This window comes from Nyctibius grandis, chromosome 8, assembly GCF_013368605.1.
Source record: "Nyctibius grandis isolate bNycGra1 chromosome 8, bNycGra1.pri, whole genome shotgun sequence".
Taxonomy (NCBI): Eukaryota; Metazoa; Chordata; class Aves; order Nyctibiiformes; family Nyctibiidae; genus Nyctibius; species Nyctibius grandis.
In genome coordinates this window covers 38,257,628-38,283,034 of record NC_090665.1, presented here as the reverse complement: position 1 = coordinate 38,283,034, position 25,407 = coordinate 38,257,628, and the positions used below count along the sequence as shown (strand labels likewise).

Here is a 25,407-nt window from a genome sequence, read left to right as displayed (position 1 = left end):
TCGTCAGCCTTGCTGATGTCCTGCCAGCAGCACCTCCTCCCTGCCCCCCCCCAAGACTGCGGTGGCAGGAGGTGGCACATCCCAGTGCTGTGCCTGAAGTCAGGCACTACTGTCGCCCCTTGGGCTCCCACAAGTATCGGCTCTGTTCTGGGGAGTGCTGAGTGCGGGCCGGGCCCCACAGGGTGCTGGGGTGCAGGGCAGGGTCCCCAGCCCCACAGGTCTCCAGTCGGACTGGTGACCTGCTCCCTGGCTGCTGCTGACAGCATCTGGCTTGGTGCCTCCCAAAGCACTGCCTGCATCAGCCTGTGCTCCTGCACCCCCAGGGCTGGGGTGTCCCTGTGTCCCTTGTCTGGTCTGGAATGAGCCTTGCGGGGCCAGGGCCCGCCGTGACATCTGTCCCTGAATGCGCCACTGGTGCGTGAGGCGGGATGGGGGTGATGCGGTCCAGCCAGACGGCAGGAGCGAGCATGTGCCTGTGCGAGGCCATGGCTGGGTGTGACAAAACACGCATGGGAGAGAGATGTGATGCAGACGGACGGACTTGTCGTCCCCATCTCAGCGGTGATGCAGCTCCTTCGGGGACACCTGCTCCAGAACATGTCCGTGTCCCTGCTGACCTGAACCTCCCATAGGCTGTCTCCATGTGCCCTGTCCCACAGCCCTCCCAAGGCCAGGACAGGACATGGGCCATCCCTGGGTCTGGTTGAGCCCGATGGCAGTGGTAGCCCTGCTCATTGGGGGCCGGGAAGAGGAGGGCAGGAAGGAGGGTTTGAGCAGCTCCAGCATCTCCTTTCTGGAAGGGATGTGGAACTTGCAGCCACGTGCCAGGGAAGGTTGGGCCCTTCCCTCCGCGGTGTCCCGTCCGTGCTGGCAGGAAGCTATCCCTTGCGTTTAGGAGCTGGTACAACTGGCACGCACCTGGCAGCAGCCACCCTGTTCCCCCAGGCGATAGGACTGTCCCGACTTGTCCTGTGGCTCTGGGCACCGGCCGCTGTTTCCTGCAGGGGCTACACTCCTCCCGCTGGGACATGGCAGGTGTCGGAGCTGGTCACAGCCTCGGCCCCCGGCTCCCTAAACCGCTTCCTTCCTGGACGCCGCGGCGAGAAGGTCACTTGGTCGGACACCTGCCTTTGTCGAGGCCGCACCCAGCCCGATGTGCTGCTGTGACCTCCATTGGGAAGCCGCCCCTCTGGCAGGGAGTCCCCAAAAGAGCAGGGAGAGGCACAGGCAGCCTGTCCCAGGCAGGACAAGCCCCCACCCCTCTGCCCCCCAACATGACATGCACCCAACCCGCAAGCCCCTCTCCCACCCCTCAGGTCACCTGCAAGGAGGAGTGCAGCCCTCTCCTGTCCCCAGCGCCAGGCCAGTGGCATCAGCCAGCTGCAGCTCTCAGCAGCTGCCTCTGGAGGAGTCTGCAGTGAAACCAGGCTGGGGAATCCCTCTGCCTCCCCTGAAAAAGGCCAAAGACAGCAGACGAAAGAGGCCAGACAAGCTTGTTTGATAGCTTTATTGCTTCTGTGATATGACTGAACTGATGTGACATAAGCTGGCTTGGAGGAGCCTGCAAGACTCTTACCCTCCCTGCCTAGAGGGGAAATTAAAAAAAATTGCAGAAACTAAAACTAATTTTAAAAACTCATTGAGTTCTTGTATCTCAGCTTGGTACAGTACCGGCGTGCGCACTGGCCTTTGGAGCGAGTCCCTGGGCAGGCTGTGCACGGAGGGCTGGGTAGCGGCCCGGGTCGCCCGCACCAAAGGACACGTCTCTAATACTGCATGTGATGCACGCCCGGATCGATGGCACGTGCCGTGCTGGTGCCGGTGGAGCTCAGCACGGCGCCGCCTCCCTGCCAGGCAGTCTGGAAGCCCTCGCCTGTCCCCGGGTGCTGCCCGTACCCAGCCTGCTTGCCCCTGTTTGATACAGCCAGCCAGCCAGCCCTGTCCCGACACCTTCCCCCTCCCCCAGCAGCGCCCGCATCGAGGGGTAAAGCAGCACTGCGGGGCAGGGCCTCCCTGCTGCTCCCTCCCAGGAACAGGAGATGCTGGAAGGCGAGAGATGCTGGGCTGCGGGATGCTGGGCCGCAGAGGGTCCCACTGCTGCCTCGTCCTCCCTGGCTGCAGTGCCTCTGTTCGGCACGTGTGAGCTTGATGCCACAACATGGCCAACCCTAATGGGGTGAGAGCTGGTGGAGGGAGCCCGACGCCAGGGTGACGGGCACTGGAGAGGGCTGTACGCCACAAATGCATGAGCAGCCCGTGCTCATGGTGTGCTCAGTGCAGCAGCAGCTCTGGTAGTCCCTCTCCCTCGGAGCAGCTCCCCAGACCTGCTCTCTGCACCAGCCAGAGCAACACCCTGCTGCGGGAGCCAGCTCCTCGATCTCCCTGTGCTTCCCAGCCTCTCTCCAGGCAGGTTCCCTGCCACCCGAGTGGCCTTTCTGCACCGCAGCGCGTCAGAGGCGCCAGGCAACCCCGCTCTATATTTAGGCTGTGGAGAATTCCCCTGGGCTCTCCCTTCCGAGCTGCAAAGGTGAGTCACTGCGAGGGAGAGGCCAAGACTCACATCCGCCCCACTGACCCTGCTCTGACCCGCGCACCGCTCCGAGCTGGCAGGGCTGCAGCGTTTCGGAGGGCGGGAGGTGGCTGCAGGTGCACGCGGGGAGGCAGCCAAAGGAACAGCATCCAGGGGCGAAACCCAGCGCTGCCCGCTGCCCCCGGGGCTGGGGTGCACACCCCCAGTGCCAGGCCGTAGGTTGTTCTGTGGGTGCGTTTGCTCCACCACCATCAAATGGGACAGTGAGTTGGAGGGGAGCCTTTGGCCCTCAAACACCCCCCCATCCTCTCTTTCCTTCTCTTTGCAGGTGGTCCAACCCACCAGAGTCACCCTGGGCCACGCACTCATCTACTCAGTCTGGATTCCTCTGCCTGGAGACCTCACCTGGGCGGAGGGAAAGGCTTGCAGTCACCTCCCTGGTCTGCAGGGACAGCTTCCCCTCAGGACCTGTCCCTGACCATGGTGGGGACCTGGGACGCCAGGGAAAGCAGAGGCCATGCTCCCTCCGAGGACCTGGATTCAGCAAGCTGGAAGATAAAGGTGCCCCGTAGCTTTGTAGTGCTCAACAAAATGGACTAAACCAAATTAATACCATCACAAGCCTCCATGGCGGTGTTTTCCCCAGGGCGTGGGGAGGAGCCCAGCACAGACACCGAAGGCTCTTTAGCCCCCCTCCTCCTCCTGGCCGCAGTCACCTGCTCTCTGGCATCCCAGCTCACTGCAGCATACAGATGTGGCCCATCACCCCATCACTGCCCCAGGGCTCCCACCACAGCTGGTTCAAGATCCAGTTCAAGCACCAAGGTGGACAGCAGGTGCCCACCCTTCCCCAGCCACAACCTCAGCCAGGTCCAGCCCAGGCACCCCCACTGCCACCATGGCAGGGACTCTACAGACAATGGTCCCAGGTCCAGGCTGACAGACTGGAATCACAAAGGGAGTGTCACCTGGCAAGAGCCATGGAAATCCAGTCCCTCGGGCTCCTTGAGCAGGAAAAACAAATTTGGGGAGAACATTCAAATGAGTATCTGCCACAGCACATTCCCCAAAACCTGCTGGAACCCTTACAGAGCATCCTGATGGGAGGCGCTGCCAGGGCAGGCATGTACTGGGGGGGAGCTTGTTGGCTATGGGTGCAGCATGCAGGAGAAGCTCCTGAGGGGCATGTCCCACGCCGGTCTGTGGGCAGCACCCAGCACCATGTCCTGAGAGCTGCCTCTGCCTGCAGCCTGGTCTCAAATCATTCTGTACGGTTTGCTCCTCTGGCCCACACCTGGGTCATTGCCTGCACCTCCTGCATGTCCTCTCTGGGCTCTCAGCCCTGGAGCAACAGCCACACCCCCCCAAGTCAGTGGGAGCAGAGGCAGCCCTTAGGAGCCATGCAAGCCCTGATCTGAGCATCCCTTGTCCATCTTAGGGCCACATTCTCCCTTCAGCTCAGAGCAAGGCAAACTGCAATCCTTGGACTACGTCAGATGCAGCACCAGGACCATGAGCCCAGTCAGCATCCCTCCAGAATCCTCCCCCCGCTCATCCCAGCACTGGCTGGCTGGCACGCTGGTTCCTCGACACACAGGGACTCGGCTTGGGACAGCGCCCGTGGGCACAGTTCAGCCTGCTCCAGGCTAGGAGAGCGCGGGAGCTGATTTCACAGAATCAATCAGGTTGGAAGAGACCTCTGGGATCATTGAGTCCAGCCATTGCCCTGACACCACCATGTCAACTAGACCGTGGCACTAAGTGCCATGGCCAGTCTTTTCTTAAACACATCCAGAGATGGTGACTCCACCACCTCCCTGGGCAGCCTGCTCCAATGTCTAATGACCCTTTCTGAGAAGAAATGCTTCCCAGTGTCTAACCTGAACCTCCCCTGGCAAAGCTTGAGGCTGTGTCCTCTTGTCCTGTCCCTAGTTGCCTGGGAGAAGAGGCCTACTCCCACTCCGCTACAGCCTCCCTTCAGGTAGTTGTAGACTGCAATAAGGTCACCTGTGAGCCTCCTCTTCTCCAGGCTAAACAACCCCAGCTCCCTCAGCCGTTCCTCATAGGTCAGACCCTCCAGACCCTTCACCAGCTTGGTTGCCCTCCTCTGGACTCGCTTCAACACCTCAACATCTTTCTTGAAGTGCCTGTAACCATTCCCCTGGCGATCCCCCTTCTCCCACACTCTCCAGGTGGATGACACCACCCTGCTGTCCTTGCACTCAGGCATGTTGCTCAGTTTATTCCAGCTCCTCTGAAATAAGTATACAAATCACATGTGCAAATACTGCATCTCGGGACCAAGACGGCAAAGGAAGGGACGTGCTCCTGAGAGCAGGAGGAGCAGCAGCGCTAGAGTAGCATGGGAGGAGCTTGGAAATTAAGTGAGCAGGGGCCGAGCAGAGGGTGAGGGTTCCCAGCAGGCCCTGACCCGTGCCAGCAGGCTCCATCATCACTGAGGTCACACATCGCTTAAATAGGGAACATGATCGAATCTGGAATGTAAAACAAACATCTTCGGCAGCCTGCTCTCAAACTGTAAAGCTTCAGATCTCCACACAAGATCTGACCTCCTTCCAAACAATAAATTACTCCTCTCCCACACAAAAATAAAGCGAGATGCTGTCCAGAAACTGTGACACCAATCTGCACAGACTCCACGGGGGCCCTGCACAGCAGGCACAAACCAAGAGGCCTGAAAGCCTTGAGCACAATGAGGCAGGTTCCTCAGTGACAGGCAGGAAGGTGGGGAGGGTCTGCTGCAGGCAGAGCAAGCCATCAGCTCCCCGCTCCACCTTGGGGTCAGAGCAGAGGCAGAGCAGGGCAAACGGCTGTGGAAAATGCAGCCAAGTAAGTGGCTGCTGCTGCTGCCTCTATGTGGGAAGCAAGGAAAAGTGCAGAAAAACAAACCCGTGCTCATCTCCGTCCAGAAGCTCCAAGTGGAGAAGGAGGGAAAGCCATTATTCTCCCTTTGAATTATAGCAGCACCAACGACACCGAAGTTTTGGACGGATTTGTTTTCCTGGGGAAAGGTCTGAGGTCGGTGACAATGCAGATGGAGCACGGAGAGGCCAGGCTTTTCGCAGGGCTGTGCACAAGCAGACTTTGCCTTGCACGTTGGTATTTCTAGTATGATTCCAGCAGAGTTTCTTTTAAAAAATAATACTTTGTACATTCAGGCATTGCTGCCTCGGGGCAGCGTCACCTCCCATTTGGCACAAATCGTTTTATTCACAAACTTTTCTTCTCTCTCCTGAGTCTTTCCTGTTTAATTCAGGACACAGAAGATCCGTCTGGGATGCAGAGTTCAAGAACGGTCCGCTCAGCCCCTTGCCCACCTCCTGACAGCTCTAGGCCTGGAGGCAGCAGATGCAACCCTCGTGCAGACTGGCAATGCGAGAGGGTCTTCCCAGAGCACCTGGGCATCTCTGTGTGTCTTCGGTGAGGTGGGATTCTTGCGGGGGGCTGCCAGTGCCTGCTCCCAGTGCCGCAGCGCGCGCCTTCGTCTCCTCCCTTGGAGGCAGTGGCTGCAGCCACTCAGATCCCACTGGTTAGGTCAGTGATGACTCGGGCTTTCACCAGCTTCCGCAGGAACTCCTTCTCCCGCTGGATGTTGTGCGTCCAGGACTAGAAGGAAACGGGAAAGACAGGAGGTCAGCAGCTATCCTGGCCAAGCATGCTCCCATCCCCCACGTTGTGGGAGACGCCAGCTGGGGCAGGGCAGTGGCTTCTGCCAAGGAGACAAACCCTGCTGCAAACCAGGCGAGCCCTTGCAGACCAAGGGCCTTCTCTTATTTAAAGCCAATACAGCCAGCAGGGTCAGATCCATGTATCTGAGGCAGGAGGTGTCCCCATGGGCTGGGTGAAGTTTTTTTGGCATGGTGAGATCCGGGCAGCCCAGGTACCTTCACCTTGGGCAGATGTAGCTGGTTACAGTGCCCTCCCAAGCCACTGCACACAGGAGTCCAACAGCACAGCATTAATGGTGATGTGTGCCAGGGAACAGAGCTGGCAGAGAACATGGTGGCAGGACATGTCATACCCACCTGCCATGGGAGGTCTCTGGGGAATGTATGGGGGTGCATGCAGCTGAAAAGCCCCAAGAGCAGCCCCACCATGGCCAGCTCTTGCCTCTGCTAGCCCTATCAAGAGGAAATCACATGCTAAAGATTACACTAATACAATGTGAAGGGTGAAATGTTCATATCTCCCAGCCAGGCACTTCAGAGCAATGATTGCTACGGCTGGTGTCAGCCCACCCAGATGTGTTCCCTGCAGCAGGCTTTAGCCGTGGTCACAGCATCTGTCATCACCCCCCTGCACTGGTACTATTAAAGCACTTAATGAAAGCAATAAGTGGTTTGCCCCCTGGGGAGACAAAGAAGGCAGAGCAGGGAAAAGCAACTTTCCCCAAAATCTCCCAACAGGATGAGAATCCCAGTAACTGAATCCAGGTCTCCAGCACAGTGCTCTGGCCAGCAGGTAGTCTGAGCTCTAAATATGGTCTGGACCATAATAACATCACCCCAGAGGAGCCTCCCTGAAATGGCCTTAAACCAACAAAGTACCAGCCCAATGAGCCCTCGGAGGGCACTTTGTCATAGGTATCTAAACCCAGCTTATCCACTGCAAAACTGTGGGCACCTGCCTGAAAAGTATGGGCTATACCCATCACACTCAACGTGCATGCGGCTCTCCTGTCATCTGTGGATGTCCTGTCCTGTCCAGGACAAGCAGCTCTCAGCCACGACTGCTGACTGTGTAGCACAGACAGTCCCAGTCACGGCATGAAGCCTGCTGTCAAGAGGTCCAAGGGACTGAAGGTCCCTCTCTAGATCTCCAGCACATTTTGGAAACACCTCTCTTGCTGCTCCTGTGCTTTTACAAGCCACCTCCATCCCCTCTGTGCACAGGAACGACGACAGTTAAAGCTGCTAAGCAAAGTTCAGGCAGGTCTTATCTTCTAGCCTGTGTTCAAAAGAAGTCTTTGACATAATCTGCTTCCAGTGACACTGTTACCTGAATGCTGCAAAGGGTGCACCAGCACCAGGAACAACAGGGCCACACATGGTGAACTGTGCTGGTGCCCTTTGGGACTCTGAAATGCAGAAGACCCCATCTCTAAACTGAAAAGATGCTGCCCAGAAACAACTCAGTGCTTGGCTTCTGCTAGTGTAAAAGCAGAAACTGAAAACTGGCACCAGGGAGAAAGCTGGCTTATAAAAGCAAAAAAGCACGAATTTCAGAAAGCAGCAGTGGGAGCGATGGTGGTGCAGAGCAGAGGGAGCTGGGAGAGCAGGGCTGTGTGTGCCTGTCACTTGGAGCAGGGCAGCCAGGATCCCCCAATGTGCTGGACACAGTCCCACATGTGGCATGTCAGCTGGGGGTCCCAGGCTTGGTCCCCGCCATGCAGCAGCATCTCTTCTGACAGCACAGCCCCTTGCTAGGAACGCACGGCACCGGCAGAGGCAGCCAAGTGTGCGTGTGTGCTCCTGCCAACAGGCAGCGAGCAGCTGTCTGCTGGCACAGAGGCCACGCTGCGAACACCGGGTCTCAACGCATCCACTTACATCTGGCTGGGCTTGCTCTTCAAAGCCGGTCTGGAGCACCAGGGAGTCTAATGTGCCTGACACGTCATAGCACAAGCTGATCGCTCCTTCACGTCTTTCAGCCTCATCAAACAGTATGAGAAGCCAACTGGTTTCACCCAGTACAACCTGCTTGCGTCCCTTGGTATAGATGGTAACTGGGGAAGCAGTCACTTCTAGGCAAACTCAGACCACCTAAAACCTCACCGCAGGCCACATCCAAGTGCCTTATCTGATGGCAAGGGGAAATCTGCTTCGTGAAAGGTACAAGTGGAGCAGGAATTTAAGTACAGGAGGTGGATAATAAAATTTTGGGTGATACAATAGCAGTCTCTCACATTACGGCTAGGTCTGGCTCCAGCACTGGCTGCAAGGCTGCTGGCAAGACCTATAAACCTCTGTCTGTTCAGCATCCAGGCTGCTCTATACCCTTGGCACTGCCACAAACTCCTCTTTCCAAGCAGAGAGCCACATGTAAGGGAATTCAGCCTCCCATTTGATCCACAGATCTTAGTGGTGTCCGCGGCAGTACTCTCAAATGTTTTCTGGTTGAATGTAAGACCACAGAGGAAGAGGATTCCCTGGTGAGGACGGGCTTTCATCCACCCCAAAGAGCACTAGCAGGGCAGTCGCTCGGTGCGGTGCTGCTCCCCCCACGCCCGACAGCAACACGGGCAGGAGGGATGAGGCATGTCTTCAACACCAGCTCCAGTTACTGATTACAGGAGAGGGACTCACCCCACTGACAGACAGAGCTAATCAGGCAAAGGAAGCTGCATTCCAGCCCCGGCGGCCGCAGTGGAGAGAAGAGCCGGAGCAGACTTCTCAAAACTGCCAGAGAGAGGCAGGCACCTTGCTCCCATTGCCCCCACAGGGGAGAGCCACAAAATACACCCTAAAACTCAGTAGGTTTTAGGGTGTATACACCTGAAATGGCACCCTGGGTAGCACACACTGCTGGCAGGGCCCAGCAGGCAGGAGGGCTCTGTGAGCTGGCTGCAGGGTCTCATGAAAAGCCAGGCTTTGGCAGGCTCAGTGTGCTTTGGGGCCAGGACCACGTTATGGTTTGTAAGGGGAAGTGCTCTTTTGCCCCCTGCCACTGGGTAAGGTGAGGTGCTCTCTGTAACCAGGCTCGCAGGCAAGTTGTCCTGGAAATCTTTCAGCTGATGCACTGTCCTGAGCTGCAGCAGGATGGTAAGAAAGAGGCAATGCTTCGTCCACCTGCGTTCCCACAGACAAGGCTGTGCTGTCAGAGTGCTCATTTTGACATTTTAAGCAGAGTGTTGTGAGCAGGATCCACACCTGGAGAAGGATTACATGAAGTCGCTGCAATGCTGGTGGTTTATTCCTGCTACTACTGCAAGGAAGCCTTCTCCCGCCCTTGGAAGCTGGATGCACTTTGGCTGTGCTGGCAAGATGCTCGCTGTCCCTTCTGACTGCTTTGACCCTCTCTTCCCGTGCACACCGAGCCATTACTGCCTCATTTCCTACTCCTGTATGCCAGATTACTCACATTCACGAAGCTCCTGCCCCTAGTCCTGAAGCTACACCTCGGCATCCCAAGCAGAAAACTCCAGCTCTTCTCTCATGAATCTGCACCTCCAGACAGCAACAGAGCAGCTTGGAGCATTCACTGCCACCTCCGCCTTTTTGTCCCCACACGTCACTACCACCACTGCTCCTGTGACCTGGCAGACTGGCTCTGCCCTCTTTCCCCTCCGCTGCTCACATCGAGCACGCGGCTGGTACAGCTGAGAATCACAGAATTATTTAGGTTAGGAAAGACCCTTAAGATCATTGAGTCCAACTGTTTGTTTCCACTTGGTGCAAACATACAGGCTGCTTGTCTGAGCCCACGGCCAGAGTAAGGAACTTCTGGGAGCTCCACCAGGAATGTCCCAGGAGGCTCCAGAGCCCTTCTTGGTGTTTGGGGATGAGGCTGGGATTTCCTTTGCTTTGGGTCTCTCTATGATTAGTAGATGCTTGCTCTTTTCAGCGGAGAGAGAAACAGCAGGAGGAGAGCCGCTCTGCAAACAGATGCACTGTTACGGCTGTCCATCCCAGAGAGGTGGCAGTGGGTCTGATGTGTGATCGTTTGGTCACAGTTATTAGATCAAAATTTATCATCAGTTAAAGCCACCTTTCAGGGTTATGCAAATGCAGCAGCCCCAAACCACACGTCCTTTTTTTCTTAATGACTTCATGAGGAAGCACAAAACATTCTCTGTCCCTTCAAGAGAAGCCAAGTAGAGTATTTTAAGACTAAGTATTTTCGAGACCAACCCAGGAGGAAGGTAAGCTCCCCATGTGTAATCAATTACAATCAGGGAATGCCTCAGCTTCAGAGCACATTAGTCTTTAAGTACATTGCAATATCTTAAAATACAGGAAGATTAAATCAGAGAGAGTGAAGTCAATGAGGAATGCATTCAAGAAAAACAGCAAGCTGTAAAGCAGGAGGTTTCTCCGTTCTGTTACATCCTCTGTATTTCTGCAAGTCAGCAGCATTTCTCCCCGAAAACCTGCACAGAAACCACAGCAGCACCAAGAAGTGCTACTTCACTGGTAACAGTCTGTTTCCAGCCTCCACTGGTGCTAATTTATCTCTACCTGTAACCTGCACTGCCTTGTCTCTAGAGCTGCTTATTTTTTATGATTCCACCATGCCCATGCCCTTGCTCTGCTCCCAGCACGATGACCACACGCACCAGGTGTTTCATGGCCACCCCTGAGCCGCAGTTTCCCCTCCCACGACACCAGTGCCCTGCTTCCCTCGGGACCCCGTGCCCCCTCCTCTCCAGCAGCACCACAGATTGCCCCGTCCCGCCTGCACCCCTCAGGAGCCACACGTACTGAAACAAAAGGGAGGGCTGCGCACCCTCATCTTTTCATGTTTAGGAAAGATTTACTCACAGCTCCTTGAGCCCAGTCATTCTTATAACTACTTGAAACTTCAAACAACTCTTTTAGCTCCTGCTTATTCTCCATACATAGAGAGCACGCAATTGTATCTCTTCTCAGTCTTCATTTTACCAAGCTGAACAAGCCACGTTTTCTTTTTCCTTCTACCAAAAAAAGCTGTTTATTTCCTCTGTGAAAACTGGGAAATTTCCCACAAGTGTTGTAGCTTACTCTGTCCCTATTTATTCCAAATTTACTTCTCAGGAAGCATTAAAAGGGCTCACTGTTGCCTCAGGCAGAGGCAATTCTCTGTCTCTACAAGAAGTCCTTTCCTGAAGTCTTTCCAGAGCTGCATTTGCCTTTTTTTTTCCACAGTAACAGCCTGGCACCCTGAATTATCCTGTGATTTATTCATACCTATCTAAGCATTTTCCTCCTCTGCAATTGCCATATAATGCTTTCCCAGCTTACTGTCAAAATTTCTGTTATTGCCCCAAACAGCATGACCTTCCATTCATACACTTAGATTTCATGCCACCCAGTTTACTCCCGTTCTCAAGGTGCTCACAGTCTTCCTGGATGGTATTTTTGATCCTCCTTTCTATTGACCACACCTGGCTTTGTATCATCACAAATTCCACTTGCACACCATTGCCTTCTGTGCCAAAAATCATTAAAAGCAAACACTGAACGTGACCTCCTGCGGGGGAACTCCCAGCCGTCCATTCAGTGCTGCTCTTTGTGTTCTCCTTCAGAGAGACTATTCACATACAGGTGTTGCACCAAACCGTAACTTCTGAAGCTTAACTAATAATATCTCACGCGACACAGTATCACACGCTTAACTGACCTTCAGACAGACTGAGCTACTACACTTCCTCTGTCCCCAGAATGAAACTTTTTTTTTCAATCAAATATTATATTAGTTTTTGTAACCTGCCTTTGGTAAATCGATGATGTGTTTACTGTCAGGATTTAATTATTCTTTCATTTAAACTCTGCTCTGAAGTTCTGAATAGTACCTCTGAGGTCTGAACTTGACAGGATTATTTTCCTTGCCTTGCTCCCATCCCCCCAAAAAAGAAAGGAAAAAGAGGTATTACGTCCACTACAATCTAATCCTGTGGAACCACGTGTAACCTGATAGATTTATTGAGGACCTTTTCCTCTGGACTTGCAGCTTAATTGGCTCAACAGCGCAGTGGCTGGAACAGCGATCTCTCAGGCTCTCACACCTAGTGTGTTAGCTCCAACGGCTTTTGCCTTTCACTGCCGACCCAGTCATTTTCTGCTTCTATGAACCTCTCACCGTAAGCCACCCTTTCCCTCACATTCATCATATCATCCTTACGGAGGTAACATATTCATTCATGTGGTTCCCACTTTGGCTCTTTAATCCCTACGCCCTCTGCTTCCTTCGCCTCCCTGGATGCCACAGCCCTAGTAGTTCTTTCCTTGTTTCCGTACTATTTGTTTGGCAGCGGGACTGTGCAGTGTTTGTTTTATTTTCCTTTGCAAGATCTAATTCAACTTTATTTTTGCCAGTTTCCACTTTCTCTCTGTCCTTTCCAACCATCAAGGGTGGGAAGTCTCCTGATGCTCTCCCCCACTCCTGTTACTTCTAACACCACTCTGAAGCAGTTATTTATGAAGTTATGTCTACAGCCTGTTTCTGCCTGTTCCTCCCCTGCTGCAAACATGAATCGCAAATAATTTTTGCACTTTTCACAAAAAAGATTTCAAGTCTGCACTGCATCCATGAGCTCTTCAGTGCATCTGCTTTTGGTAGCCCATTCTCCTAGGCTAGGTCTAAATTCAGAGAGGTCAGAGTCTGCACACACATCCCAATTCCACTGAGCACCCCATCAGCACTGCTGAGTGCCACCCCACAGCCTAGATATAGCCCTGCTTATCAAGCTCCCTCCTTTTGGAAGCAAAATCTGAGTTATAACATCCCTTCTGTTGCCTTTCCATTTAATTTAACTATGAAGGCACTTGATCAAAGGCTATTTCCTAAAATTTCCCTCTCTAAGGTCTTCATGCCTGCTCTGAGAGGCCACCAGCTCTTCTTGTGCCCTTGCAGTCGGTGGGAAGAGCTGTACTAGCTACTGCATCTGGGAATACCTGGGCTCTACCCTTGACAGTAATTCTGGCTCCTACTCTACTTCCATGACAGTGCGATTTCTGGTGGTACCCAGCACCCCTACAGAGGTCTGTGTTCAATGCTGGGGTCAGCAGCTGGGCTCCAGCACACCCCTGTAGATCTTTTACTGTCTCTTCCTACAGAGATCTTGTCCAAACCCTAATTCTGGTTTTGCCCATCCTACAGCCTTACCTTCCTCGGTGTTATTAGTGCACAGTGGTACCCCACAAGTGTTACCGTACTTCTGTCCTACTGAACAAGGCAATACCTGTGCTTTGGTCGTGACTGTTATTCCATCAATCTTTTCCAGATTTCTATTACATAGACACACAGTCCTTATGCACAGGAACAGCATGTGAGGCCTTCGTTCAGCCAAAACGCTGTCAAACAGGTGGCTTTTAAACAAAGACAAAAATGTATAAACCTCATCAGTCATCACTGCCGGCCCCAAGAAAAAGCACTGCCCTTTCAGAGGTCCCCCTGCCCCAGCCCCTAACCTCCCCCTCCAGAGCTGACCTCCATTTCAGTCTGCACCACTCCTCGTACTCCAATCGCAATTCATCAGCCAGGCTCGAATAGCTGTGTTTTCAGTCTATAAATCACCAGGCTAGACATCTGCCCGGCTTTCAAAGGAGTTTTGTTCTTCTTGTTGGCTACCGCAAACTTTAAGGTACTTGGAGGCTTGACGCAGCCCAACCACCCCCTCCCAAGCAACTTGTGTTGTTTTAAAATGCAAAGGATGGCTTCACAGAGAGAGCCCAGATGATGATAAAGCACCATTGTTTGTGCCTTTATGGGCCGAGACTCCAAACTTGATGTTTGCGGATTATTCTGAGAGGTAGCTGCTGGCAGGGAGAGACAGAGACAAAGCTGTGTGTCACTGCGTGCTGCAGGCCACCTCCCCTGGCCCTTGTGACAGCCCTTACACAGCCTGAATTAGAAGTGTTGCAAGATGGTGTCCTCCAGCATCCCACAAAGACCTGCTGGGGAAGCGGAGCCAAGGATCAGAAAGAAGCCATCAAAGGCGGCCGCGTCACCTCCCCCTCGGGTCAGGCAGCGAGTCACTGAAGTGTAGGGCACAGCTGTATCAAAGGAGCTGACACCTCCAACAACATCGCCTTGATCTGCTTCCACAGTGAAAAGGAAACCAGTCAGCAGCTCCACTGCATGACACAAATGCCGCAGATGGGCTCTGGATGGATAAGGGTGGCTTTTAATCACGCATTCTCCATTTTCTTTTGAGAAGACAGCTCGGGGTGCTCCCTGTGTGGTGCCCAAGGTGACTGCTGGCTGACATTCTTGCTCCTGCAAGAAATGGCCAGGAGACTGAAGTTCACCTTTGGATCACAAGGCCGGGGAAGGCTGTCTGCCGGGGCAGAGCATGTGGAGGAGGGATACTGGGAGCCAGTCTTGAGCTTCGTTCCCATGATTTAGCACAGCCTCCTGCTCTCTGTTTCATCAGCTCCTTACAGATATGTTTTTACTATTCTAAACACTGTCACTTTCCCATCCTGAAATAATTTCTGCCTGAAACACTAGCGTGTTTTGCCATTAGCCATGAAGGTCTCCTGTAATCCTTATAGGCAGGTTAATTCATTTTTTTATCCAGAAAAGCCTTCACTCTGTTTTAAAATTATTCCCTTTTTCTTCACCTCCATTTCCATGTTTCCTTCGCTATGTTCCCAGTGGATCTGATACTTCTACATTAATAGAAGACAGTGGCCTGTGACAAAAATACACTTTTATGGAATGCTTGGGCAGGAAGCATTACAGGACCTGAGCAAGAAATAAAAATACAATAAACGATATCAAAATTCAACTCTGATGGACTCATTGCCTTGAAAACAGAAACAAGTGAGCAGACACCTTGGCAAGGACTCAACTACTTTCTGTACAGCATTCATGAAAGCAGCCAAGGGCTGAAAGCTGTTGCAAAGTTATTTGGAATAGGGAAAATAGTAACTGAAGGGAGATGACACACTTGGACATTCTGCATTTTGTAAGTTAAAACAAAAAGACGGGATCAGAGCTGAAAAATCACCTGTCACTGGGTCTATTGGGCAGCGGTCTCCCAGTAACAGACCAGAGAACAGCAGGTTGTCTTTATACCACCCAGAAAAGCCCTGCTGAAGTGCAGACCAGGGACTCTGCACCCCCAGCCATGATGGGGAGAAGATGAGAGATGAGGGGAGAAGGTGCTGGGCAGTGGAACTGGGATCGAGGGGTGGTTTTGCACTGCAACCATTGATCTTCCAGCTCACAGCCTGAAACTGAAAGCACCGCGTCTGTCTGCTTCCAGCTCTCCAGATCACACTTATGAACAGAAAAGGGTCTTCTCCACCAGGTTTGCCTGGATGTATCCTGGCTGGAGTACACTGAGTGACCCAGGACAGAGGGCGAGGAAGCCATCCAGGCTGAACTGGAGAAATTTACTCTCATGAGCATTCCCAAGCACAGGAGAATCCATATGTGTTTTGCAGCCACACTACTGATCGGTGTCCCAAGACCATATACTTCCCCTTGACTGGTAACATCGGCGAAGCTCCAGAGCATCTGCCTCCTTGCAGACCCTTTTCCTCTGGGGCAGGAAATGTCTGCCCAGCCCTCGGGAGTTGGAGATGCTGGAAAAGGCAGTGGAGGCAGCTGCCTTCTGTGGTAGCAAGAGCAGCACAATCTTGGAGCTCAAGGGCTTTTACCCCTGCAGGGAAAGCAAAGACTAAGCAAAACTATACACTGAGGCTGCCTGTTTCTTCTCTTGGAAATTCAGCCGCTAGTCCCACAGAGCAACAGAAAAAATCACATTCATTTCCACAGAGATTTTATCACCTCCGTCTTGGCATGGGAGAGGCATCTCCGCCCAGCTGTGAGCAAGCAGGCGCATTTCGCTGGCTTTTTTTTATGTAATCAGAACAAATTCCTCGGAGATGAGTCACAGGGTTTCAACGGTGTCCAGAGAGATGTCAAGCAGCCCTCAAGTGTAGATCAGACACACCTTTCCGAGAGGACGCACGCTCGCCGGCAGGCCCGTTCCCCCTGCAGACACCAGGCAAGGGAAGGGGCTCAATGGATGTTCCCAGGGAGGCTCCCACGAGCCACGCACACATGTATGGCACCTCCAGACCCAGGACGCTGCCGGTGTTTACATTTCCCCTGTAAAGACAGTGATGGCTTCAGGGTGGAGCTGGAGTGCTTCCCTGCAGCTGCTCTCCAGGCTTAAACACTGAAGATTTTTGGTCATTCAGGCTGGAGGAGCCCGGCAGTCAGGGAAAAGATTTGAACTTCAGAAACAGAGGTTCTGCCCCACCAGAGCCTGGTTAAATTGCAGGGGTTCATGCCTGGGATGTTCGTTATGGTGGAACAGCTGCATCCCATGGCAGTCGTTTCAGCGCTGTGATATTGCTACATTAAGCAAACCTGTTCCACTCCCCTGACCAGGAATGAGTACTCCAGCCTCCATGGGTCTGCAGGCCAGACAGAGGACAAAGATGATACTTGCATAATTTCAAGACATAGCCTGCTTTAGTGGCTCCTTTAGAGGCTGAAATGTAGAGGAGGACCAGGAAGAACTAGACCTGGACACGATCCCAATGTCCAAAGTAAAATTGAGGAAAAAGCTGTGGATGCTGCTGGGCCTTTGGGTGTCAGAGTGGATGGAACAGACAGAAACCTTAGTGGAGCTTGGCTCTGGGTCAGTCTTCTTCCACTTATGCCAAGGGCAAGGTTTGGCACAAGGTACCAACGCAGGTCAGCCTCCTGATTTGCAAACCACATGCAGGTCTCTCTTCAGGTAGGGTGTGCAGGGCGTTTCCAGTCTCGAGTGGGGCAAATCTCCATTTGTGTGTTCTTAGAGGGCAACTGCAGAAGACACAACCCAACTATTATGCCCTCAACCTTTCAACTTCACCCTCAGGTGAGTAACAATTACCAGCTACCATTAATATTAAATGGGAGAGAAAGAAATGCAATCCTCTCTCTGCTCTTCACATTCCACAATATCACAAACAATTTGTCATATTGGGAGGGGCAGAGGCAGGAGGAGCATTAAATATTGATACTTGGGAACAGATGGCTTTTCTTGTACCAGGGCAGCGAAATGTAAGAGGAGCCTGTGGGTGAGGATGTGAGGATTAGATGGGCAGACACATATCAGATAACCAGTCTTCAAGTGGAACAGGAACCTTACTCCTAGAACCAGCTCTGCTGGCCTGCAGAGCTCTCGTCAACAGCCCCATCTGCACAAACAAATCCACTGACATCTGAACTAGTGAGGCTTCACCAGAACCTTTCAACACTCCCTCACCTCCGTACAGAACATCCTGGACACGGTGACTGACAGCTTCCAGAGAGCAGAGGCCTCTCAAACCATGCACCGTCTGGTCCTCTAGGAGACCCTACTGGTTGCATTTCAGATGTTCATCCCCATCGACTGCCCTGTGCCACACAAGGTTTATTCTTGAGACCACAAAGTGTCAAGAGTGACTCCCTCCTGTCTTCCACTGGCTTCTGCATCTCACTCAGAGTGCTGGCCTCCAGAATCAAAGATCCAAGTGATCTGGACCAGCAACTTCAACCAGAGACTCTGTCATCCAGCTCTTTTTGCCAACTTTTCCCATTGATCCATGTAAGGATCAAGACCAAGGTGACTTCATTCTTGTCAGCTCCTGTGTAGGTACCCTTGTCATCAGAGAAACCTACCAGGTTGCAAAACAGGCTTGGCACAGGGCACCCGCTGTGAGTGTCCCCATGTCGAAGAGTGGACCGTGGGACTGACATACTTATGAGACAGGAGGAACAAATGAGCAAGAGCGATTTACTACCAAAGGCAGCTGATTCACCAGAGTGGACACAGTGGGACCACAGAGACAAAAGCTTTTCCTGAAACTTTCATGAACAGCTGCACCCACTGCTGGTGCCTAGCATGTGCATCCCTTTTCACTCTAGTGTAGTGATGTCCTTGCTGGAAGACTGTACTGACTCAGACCTAGACCTGGGTAGCCAAGGGTCCTGTCCCAGGCAGCGGTTACAAGCATATGCCCAGGGAAGTCAGAGCCAGGCAAGCCGATGTGATACCTCCTCTACTACTGCAAGAATGATATTCCTCAGCTATTTTCTGCTTGGGGATTTCACAAGGCAGACACCATCTCTGTACATACTGACTCAATTCAGTTCTCTCTGGACGTACCCCTTAAATCCTGTAAATGGGCGCTCACTTTCCCAGCCAGGACAGATAAAATCCATGGTTATTACACTGAGCAAGGCAAACTTTCTTGCTACCTCCACAAGCCCAGAAAGTACCCCAGGACCACAATGTCCAGTCCCTTGATATATTGGGGATTTCCTCACAGTCTTTTCCCAAACTCTGTTTGTTCTCTTGGCCTCTGCTGAGAGCTAGTTCCAAAGCCTCATTACTCTGATAATTAGAAACGCTCTTCTCATTTCTCAAACTGACTAATCACCAATTTCTAATTCTTCTCAGGCTGCCTAGGGTCATGCAGCCTGCAGCCTGTGAGAGTCCTAAGACACATACAATCTTGTGATTTGGAAAAACACAACTTCCCAGCTTCCCTCCTGGCCTCAATCAATGGCCTGAATCACCTCAATCAAAGTGCTAGAGGTGAACAAATGCCAAGTGCCAGGAGACAGCTACTCTCCATCAACAATACAACAAGCATTGTCTCCCTCTGAACAGCTCCCCTTTTTAACTGCACCCCTTTTCACAACGTGGAGTAGGATGGAGAACTTTCCCCCACCTAGGAGCCAGCAAAGAGGGGGAAGCAATCTTAGAACGACCTGGGCCACATCTGTGCTGGGGAAGATTGAGCTCTAACATAAAAAGCAGCAAACCTTCCCACTATAGAAGCTTTGACCAGTGTCAGTTTGCTCTAGTTTGGCACAGGAAGCAGATAGACACGAAAGAGTGTCTTTATACTGCTGCATTATACCAACACGAGAGCTTTTGTTCCTCTAAAAATGCTGTTCACCTCACTGCGACAGTACCAGCAAACGTTTCTAAGGTAGATCTGGCTTCAAAGAGCAGTCTCCACAGAGCCACGATGTGTTTACACTAACTGCTGCTGAACAGTCAGCTGAGAGCTAACGGGCACAGGCTAATCTCACCTCCCCCATGTTTCACAGGGGCTGAGGAGGGGATCAACCAGCAGAAGAACCCTATGGATTAGAGAGCAAGACAAGGGATCAAAAAGCTGGAGCAGGCCACATCTTTTCAACCCCAGACCAGAATTGTTCCCTTTCACCCTACTTGAGTTAACATGTATGTGACTCTTTTCCCTGCTGCTCTGAGAAGAAGGAATCACATTATATACACATTCCAGAGAACTTTTCCCAGTAGAAACAACCGTTTTTAACACACATTGCACTTGGGAGAATGTCTAGAATTTTACAGGCGAACGCCCGGGTGGAGCTGTGTTTTGACCCATACAGGAAAGCTGTAAGTTGACATCACCATCCCAGTCAGGCTCTGGAGTCAGGGTGGTCAGCGGGCTTAGGAGGAAGATGTGCTTGGCAGGAGCTCCCTACCTCTTTGATGGCAGACATCTTGATGTTCTCATAGTAGTGCAGCGGTGCATTGGGTGAACTCATGTCATAGCCAAACCCAGCTACCGCCACCTCATCACAGTTGTGGAGCGCCATGGTTATTGCTACGCTTCCCAAGGTGGGGATGTTCTGAGAGGAGAGAAAGCAGGAATGGAAGTCATTAGCAGGTTACCATTTCTATAATCAAAGATTTCCTCTTATTGTCTCTGCTCACAGGGGCACTGCTGCTACTAAGCAGAAAATCAGGAACAGGGTATTTGGCTACATCTGCACATCAGATGCCCAGTCCCAGCTTGGGGGGTCAATAGCCTCCCAACTTGTAAAGAGAATCCTATCTTAGCCGGCTTCCTGCAAAGCATCTAGCATAATGGTAGCAGCTCTTGTTTGAGGCTCTATGACCCAACTCTCCAGGGGAGTATTGCAGAGCAGAGAGATTAATGCAAATGGTCAGACTCCCCTTCCACAACTTTGCTATCCTGAGAACAGGGCAGCAGATGAGCTGAAGGATGAATCACAGTGGACACATTAGTTTCCCGAAATTAAAACAGACGTAGATACTGGATTACAATTCTACACACATTACTGGCTTCCAGCTAGGTGAAGGAGGAACACTTATCCCAACGGGCCATCATGCAGGAGCAGAAGTGAGGAACAGTGCAAACTCTTTATTTGACTGATGGCAAAAGCAATTTAAGGAGGCCGTTAAACAGCTCTGGGAGATGGAGAGGAGCTGAGGCAGACCCAGTCAGCAGTGTGCACTGGGACCCTGTCCTTTGCTCAGGGGTACCCCCACAGGCAAAGGGCACTCTGGCCTGTGCCGTACCCTTCCTAGCCACAGCATACTGGGAAGATGAGGAGCAGTGTGAAGCCAGTCAGAGATGGGCGCTAGCACTCTGAGCAGGGACACCCTGACTGCCCTCTCCTGTCTGCTGACCTGCCATTTGCACCAAAGTCCAGCCTCAGCCCTTCCCACTTCACCTGGCTTCTGCCGAGGCCCTGTGACAGCGGTGCTGTATGGCTGCAACTCCTCTTGCGCGTTCAGAAGAACCTGCCTGCTGTGATAGATGAGTGTTTCCAGTGTAAAACCCTAGCTCACAGAGTTTCCCCTTTAGCCAGATGAATCCAGAGGCAGCTTTACCCCAGGGGCTAGGGAGAGGCTGAGAAATCCACCCATATATTTTATCTTCATTTGTAGAGCATCCAACACCGCCATATCAAAAGTATCACAAATTCAGAGGACATGCTCAGACAGTCACCAAGGGTGACAGCCGCTTATCTGAGATGTAGAAACCAACTGCACGCTTATATTTTGCATTTAAAATGGTTTACCCTGAACTGGTGAGCATTGCTATTGCATTTCACCTGATGTTCGTAACACCTTGGGAACACAATGTTTTGAGTTTCTGCCTCTCATTCAAAGGAACCAGCTTTTGGCAGCTCACTACCTTGCTCACTTCTGATTGCCTGACCGTATCCCAAGTCCAACGTTTTCTAAGCAAAGAATGCCACCCATACCCCAGCTGAGATGTGCAGAGCTGGGAGCACAACCCACGTGCTACGGAGAACTCCACTATAGTGCACTGGAATTACGCCAATCTGAAGACAAACATGCGAAAACTGCTTATGTCTAAATCAGTGAGACATTAAATTCAAACATTTTCAGCGCAATTGTAATAGTGCACATCTGAAATGAAAAGACCTTACTACATCCTCCTGTGACAGCTCTACGTGTTAGGAAAAATGGCATTTTATTAGGGAAGGATAAGAAAATTCCCCCAAATTTCAAAATACGCAAGAACATCCTGTCTTCCCAGGCTCAGCAGTTCAAATTCAGATATTCTCAGCTTTACGTTTTACATAAGAGATGACATTCGGATGTCACTGGAATTGCATCAGCTGGTAAGTGGACTTGCCACAAAACCCTTTCCCTCAGCTGAGCTGTAGTTACAGTGTCCAAAACATAGTGAGTAAATGGTTATGTCCTTGAGAATGTGTCGGGCCCATTCCCACGGTACAGCTCAAGGGAGACAGAGTCTTTGCCTGGAGGGAATTTCACTGGCCAAGTTAACAGTTAAGAGCTAACTTTCTAATGTGAGTCTTACAAACCACAGAGAATTAATCATACTACCCAACCTTACAGGAGGATTGCCAAACCACCACAACTTTCTTTCAAGCATATTCTTATTTCTGTTTGGAGAATAACAGATTACAGAAATCAAAAGTGAACTTTCCTTTGGTCATCAAATATCTGCCTGACTTTATTCTATGTATAATACCTCCAATGGCCTTCATGGAAAAACAGGAGATAATTTTCTCATCTGCTTCTGTTCTTCAGTAGTTCCTGACATGCCAGCATCTCAGTACTGCCTGCTCCTCTCTCAAAAATGATTAAAATACCAAAGACTACCAAAGACCTCTCGGATTGTAGTACATGTATCTGGTTTGGCCCCTACAACTATCAGAAATTCACATGGTGTCCTTAGCAAGAGTTTTGCATTGCCCTAAAAATCACATTCAGAAACTGATGACCTGATGGCAGTTTTTAATTAAATTATGCCTTATTTATGTTAGCACCCTCCAATACTATGGTAGCTACAGCCTAGTGCATGTGTCTCCCTTGAAGACAGAGACCTGCAGCCATTCACACCTTCACTGCTGAGATGCAGCCTCACATCACACTGCTGCAGTCAGAACCCTGTGAGCTAGAGAGGACCACCTAGAAAATCCTGTAAAAATTATTGTCCCTGCTATTCACTGAGGGCCGTAACTGTTAGGGCAGCATGGGGGTGCTTGCAGAGCCCACCCTTAGTAAACAGTGTGGATAACAGCACCTGCTAAGAGAAGAACATGAGTAAAAACTCTGTGTGTGTACTCACATGCGTCTGGATCAAATACACGTAACCGGGCATTTGCTCCAAATTGCTTACGTTAAAGAAGCAGCAACCATCAGACAGATTAAACAGTAACAGGGGAATTAGAGAGACTTGGAAAAAAGGAGCCAGCTTGAACAGAAGTATAAAAGAAGCACAACTGCCAGTTAACTACATGCCATTAGTAAGTCAATACAGTGCTTTGGTCCTGATTTGGTTTAAACTATAGAAACAGAGTGGTTTTCTCCTTGACAGCCTGCTGAGCTTCTGCTACTCCTTCTCTCTGTTGAAAATGAAGCACTGCCTCATGTCCAGCTTGAGGCACTGGGAAGAGAAGGCTCTGTAGGATCTAGGGATGCATCCTGGGCTGTGCTGCAGGGAAGCCAACTCAGCGGTGTTCTCCAGGTCCAGAGGAAAGGGCTCTCTTCTCCTCTCAGCAAAGAAGTGGCCGATGAGAGGGGACATGTACCAGAGAGAGGAAAAGGTTATAATTATTCTCTGGCTGCATCTACACAGCTTCCAAGCTCTCCTGAGTGTTCATAGGCATATAAATTTGTCTGCTGCTAAGCTCTCATCTGGACCTAATGAACCACGTACCATCTCCAGGGCAAGTTGAGGGACAGATCACTCCAAAAGAAATTAGGCATCATGGACATGGCTGTGCCAAACCTGCTATGCCCTGCACAATGCGTCAGTGCTACCTCAGCACACACACCCTTGTGCCGTGCCCCAAAGACATACCAAAGCAACCACCACACCTCTTGTGTTGAGTTATGAAAATATAACTCTCTCAAACAACTGAGCAGGCCCTCTTGTTATTTTAGGCCATTGCTAAGGAGGCAAGACAAAATCCCCACTTTCCCCCTCAGGAATAATAATCCGGGGTTGGAACAGCTCAGAGCCTGTCTTACTGCTCATACAGCCCTCTACGTGCCTGGGTATTCCTGTACCATCAAGCAATGTTGCTTTCAACCAAATGGTTGAAGAATGGCAGCCCAACAGTGGCCAGTGCCTAGGTGAGCCTCCTGGGATGCTGCCCAAGTGCACAAAGACTGGCCAGCGCAGGCTGGGCCATGGCATACACAGCCTCAGGGAGGGGAGTGATGGGGGCTGCCTGGGGTGGCCCAGCAGGACCACTGCTCCAGATGTGGCCATGATGAGTTTCTGACCTGAACTGGTGCCCACCAGTTGGCGAGAGTTGGGAATGGCAAGATCCCAGAAAGCATTGGCAGTCCATTCCTCCAGGCCAGTTCCCTTCCAAAAGCATCGAACTTGGCCTTGCAAGCTCTGTACCTGCTGCTGTGTCTCATAAGTGTCTGCCCTGGCTGGGGCCCACAGTGGGTACAGGTTCAGCATCCCCTCTCCACCTCTGGTAAACAACTGCAAGGGCAACCTCCCTGGATAACGCAATCAAGCCTGAACTGACAGTCCACATCTCCAAGCCTGGCCTGGTTGTCTAAGCCCAAACATCTGGAACATGTAATGTTCCTATCTAATATAACGCTCCCCAGGGACCAGCCCTTTGTCTGCTCCTGTTATAGAGAACGCAGCAGACTGACCGACGAGCCAAAGACGACACCAAAAGGCTGTCTGACAAACAGAAGCAGCAAACACAGCAGGGGTGAGCCACACGTCACCGAAGCAGTGCTGGGCAAAGGCTGCCTGTGCATTTGGACCATGGCTTCTCCCAGGGGCCCGCTGGCACACATCCTCCATGGGTGAGGTGAACACATGCATGGCAGATCCTGGGTGAGACAAGCATAAAGACAAGACAGGCAAAGATCTCTGGTCTTGTGCTGCATCAGGGATCGCTGCAAGCTCTGTGCGGTGCAAACACAGCCAGCCTGCACCACCAGGTCGGGGGACCAGAAGTGCCTTTAGCAGACAAACGACAGGTTCTCCTAGCTGCTCCTACATTGTTCTCTGCTGCAAGGGGAAAGATAAAAGGCTTCCCCTCAAGACATTGCTGTTTCATCTTCCATTGGTCCCCGTGAAAAGGCTTTAAAGACTGACTTCTACTCACAGAAGAAAAGAAGCCAGTCAGCAGAAATGACCACCAGCCCACCTCTGGACTTAATGGAGGCTGAGCATCACCTTGCGGGCTTGCGCTGGAGAGCCAGTGCCGGTGACTGAGCCAGGGGACCGTAACTGCTCTTTGCGTGCTGCATGTGAAAAGCTCTCGCTGCTTTTCATTCCATGCCTGGGTCATTCCTGTGTCACTGCCTGCTGGACTGGAAGGAAATGACTGCTGTAAATCTGTTTTTAGAAATATTTGACTCCCTTACTATGTTAAATGAATTCCAGTTATTTATGGGATTTTACTTAGCTAAGGGTAAGACATATTGGATCATTCAGACTATTCCAATTGTTACCTTTTTCACTAAAAGGGTAAGCGTTGCTAAAGAATAAATTCTCTAAAAACCATAATGCAACTAAAGACTCAAATTGGTTTGACTACTATATTAATTTATTTGAGGGGAAAACTTGAAAAATTGCTCACCTAGGAAAAATTGCTACCTTAGTTTTATCAGTTACAGACCTGATCCCCTAATAGCAATAAAGTCAAAACAAAAGAAATACAGAACAGAACTATAATATAGCCATCACATGCCCTACACAACAGGCATTGTATTTTCTTTTTGTTCATTTACGTTTGCATAGGAACAACCCCAAACCTACGCTTTGCTTCCCTTAGCAGGCAAGTTTGGAAATACGGCATAAAAAGCAATTTAGCATCACTTACTGTGAGCAGACAAGTGCCTGGCATTCTGCAGAGTGGTCCCTGTCACAGGCGCTTACAATCTGCAAGTACAGTGCGCC

The 25,407-nt window shown here is 51.4% G+C and overlaps 1 protein-coding gene across 7 annotated transcripts in view; it reads right to left on the bottom strand.

The window, feature by feature from the left end:
- Positions 1 to 1,492: 1,492 nt before the first annotated feature.
- ST3GAL3 (ST3 beta-galactoside alpha-2,3-sialyltransferase 3) overlaps positions 1,493 to 25,407 on the bottom strand; it is a 198,432-nt gene continuing 174,517 nt past the window's right edge. For 6 of the 7 annotated variants that reach the window (XM_068405794.1, XM_068405792.1, XM_068405795.1 and 3 more), the window contains 2 exons: positions 19,700 to 19,846; positions 1,493 to 6,157 (listed from right to left, as the gene is read on the bottom strand). In XM_068405794.1, coding sequence (XP_068261895.1) covers positions 6,068 to 6,157; positions 19,700 to 19,846 — 237 coding nt within the window. In that variant the 3' untranslated portion in view covers positions 1,493 to 6,067. The remainder of the gene's footprint in view (positions 6,158 to 19,699; positions 19,847 to 25,407) is intronic. The other variant, XM_068405796.1, reaches the window with a different exon arrangement.